Raw genomic sequence first — 14,321 nt, 5'->3', positions numbered from 1 at the left:
GACTTCCCATCCCAAATTAGGTTTGCACCAAATGTAGCATAGATCCATTCGGTTTTAGTCACCTTTGAGTCCATTCAAGTCTCCATTTCATTTGTCTGATGAAGGGGGAGTTTTCTAGCCCCCGAAACACATTGGCTACTTTTAAGTGATGGTATTAGGAACAAATTATGGCACTTTGGACTCTTTCATATTGTGAACTGATGCCCTTCTGTATGTCTACCATATGTCCAGAATTCTGACCCTTTGGCATTAGAGGGTTCCAGAACAATGACATATAGACACTTGGGGATCCCACAACAGTAACATCCTGATACTTGGGGATCCCAGAACAATAACATCCTCACACTTGGGGATCCCAGAACAATTACATGATGACACTTGGGGATCCCAGAATATTGACGTATAGACACTTGAGGATCCCAGAACAATTACATGATGACACTTGGGGATCCCAGAATATTGACGTATAGACACTTGAGGATCCCAGAACAATTACATGATGACACTTGGGGATCCCAGAATATTGACGTATAGACACTTGAGGATCCCAGAACAATGACATCCTCACACTTGGGGACCCCAGAACAATGACATCTAGACACTTGGAGATCCCAGAACAATGACATAGACACCTTGAGATCCCAGAACAATGATATCTAGATACTTGGAAATCCCAGAACAATGATATCTAGACACTTGGAGATCCCAGAACAATGACATCTAGACACTTGGAAATCCCAGAACAATGACATCTAGACACTTGGGGATCCCAGAAAAGGGACACACTGTCAACTGGCGGTCCCAGAACAGCAATATTCTGACATGGGGGGCTCCAGAAAAATTACATTCGCCTCCATTATCAATATCACTTAGAACTGTACACTAATGGGCTTACTCAATAAGCAGTTCAAGAAACGAAAAAAGAAATCAAAACGACAGCTATTCATATCAAACCATCTGAATTCACATTGTTAAAATCAGACTAATACAAGATTAATTCTGACCTGTTACAATTAGCCTCACACTTCTCAGCACTTTTTATTGGCTTATGGTACCATAAAGCATTGTTTCCCAAGCTCATAGATCTTCTCTATAACCTGTCTGAGCTCTTAAAGTACCCTAGGGTGCAGGCTATCTGGTCCTAACGATTTATATGCATTAGGTTTTTCTAGCCTTTGTTGTTTTTTGCTGAATATTATATAATAACAGTAATTAACAAAACACACACACACACACACACACACACACACACACACACACACACACACACACACACACACACACACACACACTGTATTCACACTTTCTCTATATCTGCATTATGCACCGCTAATTTATAATGAACAATAAGAATAAGAACAAAATTCCCCAACCTCCCAACACAGCTAGGGGTTGGATTGTGCTGAGGTTCTGTACCCCAAAATTGGAAGCTGTCACAATGCATCCCGCTACCCTCCTTCATAGCCGATAGAGCAGTGGGGTCTGCACCATCACCCCCCCTCCTCACCCCATCTAACAATGTACAATGTAACTTCGCAGAGATCGCATAGCGCTGTAGGTGCAGCGCGTAGTCATAAGCTTCGTGAGGAAAAGGGGGGGTTGTCAGCCACGTGACCCATCCCTGGAAAAAAAAAAAAAAAAAAAGTTTGGATTGTCTCTTTAAACTGCTGTCCTTGCTTGGATTCGCTGGGTCCCCGGTCTCCCTCTTCAGGAAGGGACATGCCTCTCTCCAGCACTTAGCTGCAATCTCAGCGCTCGCTGCCCGCAGCCGGCTGCCAAATGCTGACACTCAGCTGACACTGCTGCTGCCGGGGTTCAGAGTGCCCGGCTCCCAGAGGATGGTCTGAGCATAGGGCACTGCTTCAACTTCTCCGCACAGGAAGATGAGTACAGGTACGGACGGTGCCAGCCGGCTATGATTGCTTCAAGCAATGCTGCATCCTCTGCCACTGCCTATGTGTCTGACATAGGATGGCTAATCTATAGCGCTGGGATGCGTTAATGGTCCCTTCAGCCAAATAGGGCTCTCCGGCTGCTGTAGAGGTATCAGGGCATGTTGGGATTTACAGTCCCACAACAGCTGGAGAGCCTAGCTTGCCAAAAACTGCTTTGTATAGTCTGTAGCAGACAATGTAACCCAGCTGCTAACCATGCAGTTATTTTAGCATTAGGTTGTACTGCTTTCATGTATAACAGTGCTTGTGTTGTACTACTAATCTAATGTATGTCAGTGTATAGTCAGTAGACTACAGGGGGTCTATTTATCATGTTTTCAGCCAAAATCCAATCAACTGTAACCCAAGATTCACACATTTTGTAATGGAATCCTATGTAAAACAATGTGGTAAAGTTGTGTCAATCTTGGGTTGCACATTGATAAATGGCGTAGTATGTACACTTCATTACTACTGTACTTATATTTAGTGTATAGATCCAATAATATAAACCAGCAATGTATTTAGTTTTAAAGAAATGAGCCATTACTTAACTCATGCTTAATTGTTTCAGCCTATAGATTGCTAGCTCTGTTGTACAGTCTTCTTCTTTCATCCTCATGAATAGTCAGATTGTTTTGTATTTACATTTAGGCACATTTACATGTTGACTTGTTGGTGATATTGCTGTATTTTAAGATTTGGACACAGTGTATATAAGGTTTGGTTATACCCACCACCCTTCCCCAAATGCTGGACTTTATATATACATACTCTAACCCTGGGTCCAGCCCTTGTCTATGGGGAGAGAAGATATTTAATGGTCTCTCTGTTCAGTGAGTGTTAAGTGCACTTTTTCTGCAAAATCTGTTAATGATTATACTGACGGATAGTCAGGGGATGGATTTATTGAGGATGGGACATGTAATACATTGATTTTTTTAGTATATAGTAACCATCTGACTTTTACTGATTAGGGCTGAAGACTTAGTAAGTGTTCATAAAATGATAGAAAGATAGATATTGGTGCATTTTCTTTGCATATCTTCTCCGTCACATTTGCATATTTTGTACCAGGCAGTGAGACACAACGTAAACACCGCACAAAGGGACCCTTTATAGTTCAGATTTGATTTGCACATTGTACTCCCAGGCTCATTTATCCAACAATACACACTGGATCAATTCTTAATGACACACGTGCACCTCCTAATCCAAAACCATCAATTCCAATACATGGGATGTAGCTGGAGCTGGCAGTATGAGAGTTGACCAGCGGGGGGCGGCATGGTCGTGGTGTGCTCTGTGCTGTACTTCTTTGTCATCCTCAGGACAGAGCCTGCGAGTGTGTCCCTGAGATTAGGGAGTGGGTCACAGTAACAGGATGTGGCCTACAGATCCATTTCTTCCTTCCTGCCATTGCTAACAGTTTCTGGAGTCTTTTTAACCCTTTCACTGCCCTGGCTGAAATGGATGGTGGAGGCGGTAGTACAGTCATGTCAATATATTTAGAGGCCAGTGATGCAATTTCCCTAATATATAACTTATCCCTGAACAGCACCAATGCCACTCCCGGAAAAATATAACATATTTGGGGAGTAATGATGTAATTCCTGCAGAAAGTAACTTTTTTGGAGAGTAATGATGTCACTACTGTATAAATGTCGTTATGTAAACCCAAAAACCTATTTTTCAGTGTGTTTGGTATCATACTTCAATGTATACAGTTTAATTAAGCAAATCAGTCTTTGTGAATATGTTAAAAAGTTCTTTATCTGGAGATTCTGCCAGCGATAGCACTTCCTGTTGCAGGCCTGACAAGGCTAAGCTGCTGCCTTGCAATTAGCAGCAGCGTTGTCAGTCTGCCATCTGAGATTTTTCATTTTGCCATTGGGCAGCCTGACAGGTCTGTCAGATATGCACCCAAATAGCCAGGCTGACAACACTGCTGCTCATTGCAAGGCAGCAGCTTAGAGTTGTCAGCCTGCAACAGGAAGTGCCTAACTGGCAGGATCTCCAGGTAAAAAAACTGCAACAGATTAATGAAAGCCAATTTGCGTAAAGCTGAACTCTAGGATTAGCATATATGGTAAAAATACAAGAGGCATGTGTGTTCTTCCTTGAATCTTGGTGAGCTTCGTGTATTTCTTCCAGATCTGTGCAGTAATCCAGTGCGCATGGATGCTTGGAGCTTCCTGTAATAAAGACCGCTCACTGCTGCTCTCTCTCCATCTGCCTGGTGACTGGTCTTGTCTCCGCCCCCTCCTGTAATAAAGACCGGTCACTGCTGCTCTCTCTCCTTATGCAGGATGACTGATCTTGTCTCAGCCCCCTCCTGTAATAAAGAATGCCCACTGCTGCTCTCTCTCCTTGTACGCAGTGACTGGTCTTGTCTCCGCCCCCTCCTATAATAAAGACCGCTCACTGCTGCTCTCTCTCCATGTGCAGGGTGACTGGTCTTGTCTTCGCCCCTACTGTAGTTTTCTGCAGGCCTGTAGTGGGTGGAGCCTGGTGGGCCCCTCCCACAGCCCTACTCTCTGCACAGGCTATGTATAGCACAGTGATGAAATCACGGCTACTTTAAAAGGTAATAACTGCATTTGCAGAAGCATGCACACAAAGTGGGTTTATATCCTTTGTGGCTAATGAGGAATATATTTAAATTCATTTTTGGTGCCTGGAGTTTAGCTTTAAGAAACCTGTATACACTGAGACATGATGCCAGACACTTATGTATATTTTATTATTTGGGGAGCAGTAATGTGACGTCTATAAAATGTAACATGAGGGGAGAATTAGGATTTCCAATGTATAACCAATGTTGGGCTATTTGTGATGTGACACCTTTATAATAGACCATATTCGAGAAGAACGGTTGTCTATTATAATATGGAGATTACGGAGTTGTGATGTTCCATGTGTAAAATATAAGATAACATGTTGTTTAATGAACATATAAAACGGGACAGTAATTAGGTGTAAAAGTAAGCCGGAGCGTCTCCTTGGCAAGCCGCAGCTTCCCTTTCTTTATAAACAGACTTATTTTAATTGTAAGTCGTTCGCACCCGTTCATTATCACCTGTGCTCGTGGAAGCAAGGTGTCTCATTATTTTGGTTGGACAGAAATGTGTTATTATTTATGAGGGAGACAATTTGTTAAACTTGGGATGGAAGGAATGACTTTGCGTCTGACTTTTATTACATACTTTATGCTGTCTAGGTTGCTCATTACACTTGGATGTGATACCTTACCATGTCAATTTACAAGGTATAGGGAGCCATTAATGCAGCCCCTTGATGTCTCATTGATGTTGTATGGATGGATTCTGAGTACTCTGCCTGCCTGATATGATGGGAGTCCTGAAGGGTCCTGGTTGTGGGAAGAAAACTAAAAATAGTGTCTACTCACATAAGAGTGGGTGTCGGGAGTACTTCACTTTTGTCCTGGATCTCTAATTTTTTTTTTTTTGAAGGTCGCAGTTGGTGCATCGAACACCCAAAAGTGAACCAAAAAAAGTGCATGTGAACACACACAAAAAAGTGCACATAGGGTGTGTGTAAGTGGTCAGTCTCCCAAAGGGACAGGGCCATATCCCTGATCCAGGGGCAAGGCACTGGTGTCCACCGGGCCAAAAGGGGGAGGACCCATTCCTCATGGCCACTTGAAGCTGGCCACCAAGTACTAGTTTGGGGGGAACAGGTCAGGGGAGGAAGGAACCTTATGGCAACACATCCTCCCCCTAGACTTCAGGGTAGGCCCAAAGACCCACGCCCTCCATCCTCTGGAGTGAAAAACTAACACACAAATAAGGTGAAGTGCACAGACAAGTGAGAAAAATAAATAATTGCCAAAGTGCAAGACTGTGGCTAGGCCTTGCGGCCCCGTATACAAAATCACCCCTGGTCTTAGCCAAAAGGCCTAGCCCAACAGGCGATGTGCAGCAAAAACAAGTGGTGTCATGGCTAATGTGCCAATGTCCCAAACCCATAGTGCTACTCCGGCACCCCTGGGGCACCGCTCCCAGGGGGCACTTGAACAACGCAGGCATCGTGCCTTCCCAGCCCATGACCGGACCAGGTAGTTCCATTCAAATCAGGAGGAAATGGGCCCTGCCAGTTCCAGGACACTAGGGAAGTAGTCCCGACCCCCATCCTTACGTGAGTGGACGCTACTTTCAGTTTCCTTCCCACGGCCAGGACCCTTTAGGATCCCCATCATATCAGGCAGAGTACTCGGAATCCAGCCATACAAGCCAAAAGGCCAGTACAGCGGCTCCTTTCCCCTCCTGAACACTGATAAGAACAGATAGAGAGAGAGTAGATAGACAGGCATAAAAAATAGATATATTGATAGACAACATATACAATGATATATAGATAGTAAGAGGAAGAGAGATAATAGATCTTAGCCAAAAGGCCAATTACAAAAGACTGCAATAGACTGAAGACTTACTAGAGGGAATGGTCAGAGACTGTTCTACGGGAGTGGTTGGAGACTGAAGGCATGCTGTAGGAGACAATCAGAGACTGGGGATATGTTTCTGGAAACTGCGAGAGCTTATTGGTACTAAATGCCTCTTTACAAATCAGTGCCTTATTCATGACTGCTGGGGCTAAGGGCCACACTTAAAAACACCAAAGGGTCACATATGGCCCTTGGGCTGCAGATAGGGCACCAGGGTCTTAGACAATGCAATATAAGCAGAAGGCCTTTCCTTAACATTAAGATCTTGTGACTAAGAAACAATTTGGAAATGTGCACTTGGAAGTTGGGTCCCCGTTTGCTTACTGTGTATGTCAGTGAAAACTAAATATGAAGCTCTTAGATGTATGCAAGGAGCACAATGTATTTACATTTTTCAGCAGGCATTGCTGCAGTACACCAGTCCACTCCAGTTCCTTTTGTAGATAATACAATGAACTGGGAACCCCTACCTATGATGCAGGAGAGGGATTCCCAACCCCCCTTCCCCTTCCCCCACTGGCATCTTGCTAATTTTTACGCATTAATAGGTTTATGTATCGAAATGACAGTAGCAGTTTCTCACAGCCTGCAATCAGATACATATCTGCCTTGTATTGCCTCCTTTTGGGGGATGTGGTGCCCACTACTTAGGCCACCACAAAAAACGTGTGTGGTTCACCGCTCTCAGCTGTACCTGTCTCTGAAATTGAAATGTGATCGGAGATGCAGGAAATAGCAAGGGAGAGAGGAAGTTATCCATTCTTCAGGAAGTCAATTCCCATTGACCCTGTGAGGTTCTTGCTGCAGTGGATAACAGAGGGGTCGTATTAAAGGAGAACTATGAGGTGAGTTCTTTTCACTAATCTCGTAGTTCTAGCCGACCTGTGACAATGAGACTGTCACAGGTCGGCTCAGTAGATCGGGAGGTGAGGGAACATATACCGGCGTTCGCTCACCTCTCGATCCTGTCACAGCTCTCTGCCGTGACAGGGAAGGGGCTGGATTCCCCCCTCCCCGCTCCGATCCGCCAGCGCTGACTGGCGAATCGGACAGGGGAGGGGGCGGGTACAGCTGGCTCTGCCTCTAGATAAGCAGAACCAGCTGTCACTCACGCAGCTGGGCGGATCCAGACATAATTGTCGGGATCCGCTTCAGCTGCGGCGTCTCAGTATACCACGAGCAGTAGCTCGCTGTATACTGTGGCTTCTCAGTATACCGCGAGCTGTAGCTCCCTATATACTGAGCTTAGGGTGACGGGAGGACGCTAATTTGTGTCCTCCCGTTACCCTAAGGAGAACTATGGGGAAAAGCCCTGACCCCATAGTTCTCCTTTAAAGTAAACGGAGTTGAACGTCTAATTCGAGCAAAGCTGCCATGTTTGTCTGCAAATATTAGATATTGGTTTCACCTGCCAACTATCACTTTGCCCATTAAGGAGGACCTTGTACTCCATGTGAAGTCCACTTTTTAAATGTGGTCCCACCTTCCCCTTGCCGAAACGCCATATAAAATATAAAAAGACCTGCGGGGGAAAAAAGTATACTCATCCAAAGTGTAGGGGGTTGACAGTGTAGGGGGTTGACGTCACGGTCCTTCCAAGGAGATCCCGGGGAATGCTGAGTTCTCCAGACCTCATGAGAAGATGCCGGAGCACAATGCAGAATTGTCTACTGAGATTTGGGCTACTCAACCTTCCAAACAGATGCACTCTTTGTGGGGCTGATATCTTATCTCAACAGATGTTAAGCAGGGAGGATGATTGAGGTTGAGGCAAACACAGAGACCCTTCTACAAATTTCGGTATTTAATACAATAACTAAGACGTGGAACAACAACCATTAAAAAAAATGTGATAATCACATGAAAAATTACTTTAAATACCACAATAATTACTCAGTTTCCCTTGAAATTGTGTTTGTATAGGTTTTATTTTTGTATTTTTTTTAATTAATAATGACATCATGCGCATGTAATATTATTGTAACCGATGAATCATATCGTGTCATGGAGTCACCTCTGCTAGTGTTCTCCTGACCGATTCCCAGACTTTCATCAAAGAATGTCACAGAATGTTATTCTGAACAGGAAGTGACCTCAGTGGCTGATTATTTATTGTCCTGCATGACTTCCTGTCGACAATCAGTCTGAAACGCCACCATGTTTACTAGGAAGCAAGATCATCTGTCCCAAGGGGACCAGGAGGAAGCTTCTCCCTGGAGAATGACCCCAAGATATATATTCCAGACTAAAACGTTTTGTGAAAAGATTTTTTGGACTTGATGGACTAATGTCTTTATTCAACCTCAAATACTATGTAACAAAAAGCAGGTTACACAAGTGTTTTTTTAACACGATTTTCGATGGAAGAGAGGAAACACAATCTTGCCGGGTAATACTCTGACGTCTGTGTGTACTACCAGCCGGTATAAAACAAGGCAGCACTCAGAATGGGTCATGTGCAGGGGCGGATCAACCATAAAATGTGCCTGTGGTGTTCCGCCCAGCTCCTGGCAACCAGTGATGTCACTGGTTGCTGGGAACTTGGTGGGACGCCAGCCAGAGCTTAAAAAAGTCAGCTGTCCCCGTTAGTCGACAAACTTTCGCGGACCCATGGAGTGGGGCCCCCTCTTCAAGCAGTGCCCAGGACATGTGCCATGCCCTGGATTCACCACTGGTCATGTGGTCTTCCATCAATGACCAATTTCTTGTTTATGCCAATGGATCAGTTTTATTGGGTGTTGGTATTTCAGCATCATCTTCTTAAGGGTCTATTTATCAACCTTCTACCCAATCATTCGCATGGCGTTCCTACCACTAGATGGAGCCAAGGAGCATAGGAATTTGCTTCTTTGGCTCCATCTAGTGGCAGGAATGCCATGCAGACAACATTCTACCAGAATATAGCCGGGCAGAAGACTTATAAATAGACTCTTTAGGAGAGGGTTAAGCTAACTCCAGCCTTCCAGCTGTCATTCAACTACAAATGCCATTAGGCATTGCAAAACTCTGACACCCACAGGCTTGGCTCCCAGAGGCAGATGCATGGTGGGATTTGTATCACCACAGCTGGAGGGCCGGAGTTTGCCTACCCCTGCCTTAGAGATTTGTACTTTGATACCAACAGCAAACTAAAACCTGATTATTTATTATCGGTTAACGCACTTTGCATGTCATCATTGTTCTTTGCACTGGTGAAATGTTTTTGGGCATATTCTTGAAACATTCCAGGTCCCAGAGCAGCCATCCGTAATAATACTGTAGCCAGCCTTTAGTATTTGTGTTTACACAGACTACATTTTGGAAAGTATTTAAACCATATTTGGCCATAAACCATAAATAGTGGTAAGCCGCAATTCATTACATTTGTGTTCTTGAGCTCATATACACTTTAAATTTAGGGCAAGCTTTAAAAAAAACTCCCTGCAGTGTTTGAGGAAGTACAAGAACAGCTCGTGTTGGCCGTTTATTAGATTGTTACATTATATTATTTGGGTTTAGATATACTTTAAATTTGAAGCACACACTCTTTAGTGTTTGACGAAGTACAAGGACAGCTTGTTGGCCATTTATTACAGTGTTACATTATTATATATATTATATTTCATGGATTTAGATATACTTTAAATTTAGGGCTTCAGCACTCTTTAAGTGTTTCAGGAAGTACAAGAACAGCTCGTGTTGGCCGTTTGTTACATTGTAACATATGTTACATTATATTTCTTGGGTTTAGATATACTTTAAATTCAGGGCACACATCCCTTAGTGTTTGAGGAAGTACAAGAGCAACTTGTGTTGGCCGTTTATTAGATTGTTACATTATATTATTTGGGTTTAGATATACTTTAAATTTGAAGCACACACTCTTTAGTGTTTGACGAAGTACAAGGACAGCTTGTTGGCCATTTATTACAGTGTTACATATATTGTATTGTATTTCTTGGGTTTAGATATACTTTAAATTTAGGGCACACATCCTTTAGTGTTTGAGGAAGTAAAAGAACAGCTTGTGTTGGCCATTTGATACATTGTTACATGTATTACATCATATTTCTGGGGTTTAGATATACTTTAAGCATCGCTACCCTATATTTCATATACATCTCAAATGCAATTGTGATCATTTTCTTTTTTTTTTCCATTTATTTCAGAAGTCACCAAGCCTGCTCTTGCACCAAAGCCACAAGGTCTCGACCCTTTCAGCTCAGTGCCTCTTTCAAAGTACTCATCACCTCTTCTCTCAAGATCGAAACTGGTTCACCAAGGCAAATCTATGTCCAGGGGCCCCAAACCTCCCATTGCCCCAAAACCAGTGTTATCCCCATCTACAGAAAGGAGGTGTATAGAGGACGAGAATAATTCCCTGAACAAGTGTGCCAATGGTGAAGTAGAGTGCCCAGTGGAAATCTACGATGCCGATCATTACCGATCAGGGTGCGGAGATTCTGAGAAGTTGGATATAACATATGGTGATTACTTTGCTGAGTCTCAGCTTACTGATGAAGAAAATACTGATTTGGAGTGTGAAAAAAGCTTATGTTCTGAGGAACCAGCAGATGTGTGGAATACTACCTTTGGGGAAGGGGATATCACTGATGACACAAGCTGTAGTCCTTCTCAAGCTGGGGAGGAAGACAGTGGGCATCCAGACAGTATGCCGTCCAGGGATGTTGAATCAGGGGACTCTACAGAAGTTGACGATAGTGACAACACTGATGCTCTCAGCTTAAGATCTTCATCGACGGCTGAGGCCGATAGCTTAGTGCCTAATTCTGGCTCAATGCAATTCAAAAATGACCTAGGGGACATGGATGATTTCTTACCCACTGACAGCAATGAATGTAACAATGAGGAAGGGGACACAGATCTTAAAGATTCAAGCTATGAAGATGTCATTTTGACAGAGGATGGTGAGGATAGCCCTACAGCAGAGGATGAAAATGAAGGAACTGAAAACTGTGAGATCTCTTTGCACGAGGCTCCTTGCCACAGCTGTGAAGACATTCATGCATCTTCTGACCATGGATTGTTAGATACTGATGCCATAGTTGAATGTCCTGGACTAGAAACTAGCCCTACCCCATGTGAGGAGTCATCCATGCCTGAACAAGAGGATTCCTCAGAAATTACAGATCATGTGCTAGAAAACACAGAAGACCCAGCTGTTGAGGGGGACAGTGTTGAACCATCAATAGACCTTAATGAGGAGTCAGTCGTGGCTCTAACAGACTCTACTTTTCAGGAGGCTGGAGATCAAGAAGACAGTATAGTCAGTGAAGTGGCAGAAGAAGCAACACAGGATACTCTTCAGATGGCTGAGGGCTCCAAAGAAACAGGGGATGTTGCAGGAGAAGACAATGCTGATGACAGCTGCCAAATCATTCCATTTGAAAGTGAGGGTAATGATGATGTGAATGAGGCAACCCAACAACCTCTGGATACAGATACCTGCCCAAGCCTTCTGGAGCCATTGACAGAGTCTGAAACAGAGCAGATAGATGAAACCGAGCCTCTTCCTGGGACCACATGTTTTAACGAGGAGCCAGACAACTTTGACGCACCACTACAACCTTCTGAGTCCACTGACACAGCTGCAGATAGTGAAGGAAATAACATATGTGACGTCCCAGCTTTAGTCGCACAGGGTGAAGGACTTGGAGAGGATGGAGCTGACACAGCAGAGGTGTCACCTGAAGATCAGGAAACAGAGGTCAAGGAGCTCTCAACGGACAGTGCGGAAAACACACTAGCGGCTGAGGTAACTCCAGAGCCAGAGGAGGATGACAGCAACCCTTATGTACTGGAGGACAGTATCCAGTCCAGAAACAGGAAGTTGCAGCAAACAGAGGACATTTCTTACAACAAGCCAGAGGGGGAAGCCACTAGGCCCCATTGTGTAATGGAGGAATGTAACCAGGAAGGAGAAAACCATTTACTTTGCATAGACAGGAAAAACATTGTTACAAGGACAAGATCCTACTCAGGAAAAATACCTGGTAATGTCCCAGAGACTGTCCCAGAAGAGACAGCGGCAGAGATGGACTCTCAGCCACCAAGCATTGACCCTTTTCTCAACACAAAGTGTGAAAAGCCAGAGTCAAAACCTATTGACTTTCTCAGGGCTCTACCAAGGAAGCCAAGTCGTTTTATTCTCTACCCTCGGTCTTACTCAGTGGAGGGCAGAGAAAATGCAGCTTCAATGTATATTGAATCAGATATCACTTTCTCTCCATTTATCATTAGCTCCTCTGGTAGTTTTTCACAGAGAAATCATAATTCCTCCAGCGGAATGTCCACACCTACCTCACTGATGGACATTCCACCGCCCTTTGAACTTGCCAGCATTACAAAGAAACCCATTACCAAAAGCTCCCCGTCGCTTTTGATCGAAAATGAATCTTCTGACAAATGTTTCAAAAAGAAAAAGTCATCATTCAAAAAATTCCTTACCTTAAAGTTTAAGAAGAAGACAGAAAACAAGGTCCATGTTGACGTCAATGTATCTTCTTCAAGGTCTTCTTCAGAGTCGAGCTACCATGGCCCATCCAGATTCATAGACATGGAACGAAGGAGTCTTGGGAATTCTCCTCAATTGCAGAGTCGTTCTGGGATGCATTGTCACCCTGATTCCCCCACAGCTATCCTCTACTATAAGGACATGAAGAGGAAAGGAACCTCCAAGGCCTTTGGCAGGAGCGTGGCCAGGGTTGAGTCTTTCGAGGATCGTTGCAGGCCACCATTTATGCCTTTGCCATTAACCAAACCCAGGTCTATTTCTTTTCCCAACGCTGACACCTCCGATTATGAAAACATCCCAGCGATGAATTCCGATTATGAAAATATACAGATTCCACCTCGAAGACCAGCGAGAGCGGGGACGTTTACAGAATTTTTTGAGGATCCCAGCAGGGCTTTGTCTTCCGCCAACGAGAACGATGGATATGTTGACATGAGCAGTTTCAATACCTTTGAGGTCAAAACGCAGACAACAGAGCAGGAAACTGAAAGGTAATAATTTATATATCCTTCTAATGTATACAGTACATGACTTCTTACTAGACATGTGCAATTCGTTTCGTTCCGAATCAAAATTTGTACGAATTTTCCGAAATTTGGACATTCGGACACATCCGAATTTCCCAATCCCAATGCGTCCGAATCCGAATTTCCGTTTACGAATTTTCGGATCCCATCCGAATTTTGTTCAAAAACTAAATTGAATGGGACATGTGACTTTTCTAGCCAACCAGATGTGTTTTTCGGTTTAGACTGGGGGTGCCTCCAGATTTTGCATACCATTCAGGTACCACAACTGACAAAAGGTTGAGAACTGCTGGTCTACAATCCAGTTATTGAACTCCCATTGGACAATAATCACATTTATGGAAACATTGATACATTTATAATAAAGACATTTACTGGTAACAGTCTGAAACATTTGTTGTTTTTAGCTGGCCAAATCATTGATTTGAAGAGTGATTCACCTTTGACCCCTATGGAGATCTCTCGCTCTCTATCCTCTATTTAAAGTGCTGTAATTTAGGATTTTATTATTGGCGTATGTCTGGTGAATACAATTGAATCCAGTTATTAGATATTTCGATATTTTTTATCAACATGCCCCAAATTTTTTAATTCTCTATTTATTGTTTACATTGTATTTTATCATTCTCGTATTATTATTTATATTGTTTTTCATTAGAACACATGCCATTGATATTTTTGGGTTTGGGTATAATTCTCCTGTAACCTTGACAAGGTTACACATGACAACATTCACCTCTATAGTAATATAGCGATGAATGTCGCTGCAGCTCAGTCATGATATCTTGATACAATGTTGTTGGGATGGATGTGCGGTTAGAGACAACATTAGAGTTTGCGTCGCAGCACCAGAAGCTGAACCACTGACTCAGCATCCCGCA

At 43.5% G+C, this 14,321-nt stretch overlaps 1 protein-coding gene across 1 annotated transcript in view; it reads left to right on the top strand.

Moving 5' to 3' along the window:
• Positions 1 to 1,858: 1,858 nt before the first annotated feature.
• The window catches only part of FGD5 (FYVE, RhoGEF and PH domain containing 5), a 116,699-nt gene continuing 104,236 nt past the window's right edge, over positions 1,859 to 14,321 (top strand). The window contains exons 1-2 of the mRNA XM_018555248.1: positions 1,859 to 1,893; positions 10,548 to 13,404. Coding sequence (XP_018410750.1) covers positions 1,884 to 1,893; positions 10,548 to 13,404 — 2,867 coding nt within the window. The 5' untranslated portion in view covers positions 1,859 to 1,883. The remainder of the gene's footprint in view (positions 1,894 to 10,547; positions 13,405 to 14,321) is intronic.

The sequence above is a fragment of the Nanorana parkeri genome, unplaced genomic scaffold (genome assembly GCF_000935625.1).
Source record: "Nanorana parkeri isolate BGI_ZX_2015 unplaced genomic scaffold, ASM93562v1 scaffold188, whole genome shotgun sequence".
Classification (NCBI taxonomy): domain Eukaryota; kingdom Metazoa; phylum Chordata; class Amphibia; order Anura; family Dicroglossidae; genus Nanorana; species Nanorana parkeri.
Note: the sequence above shows the minus strand (reverse complement) of the source record. Positions and strands in the feature narration are given on the sequence as shown.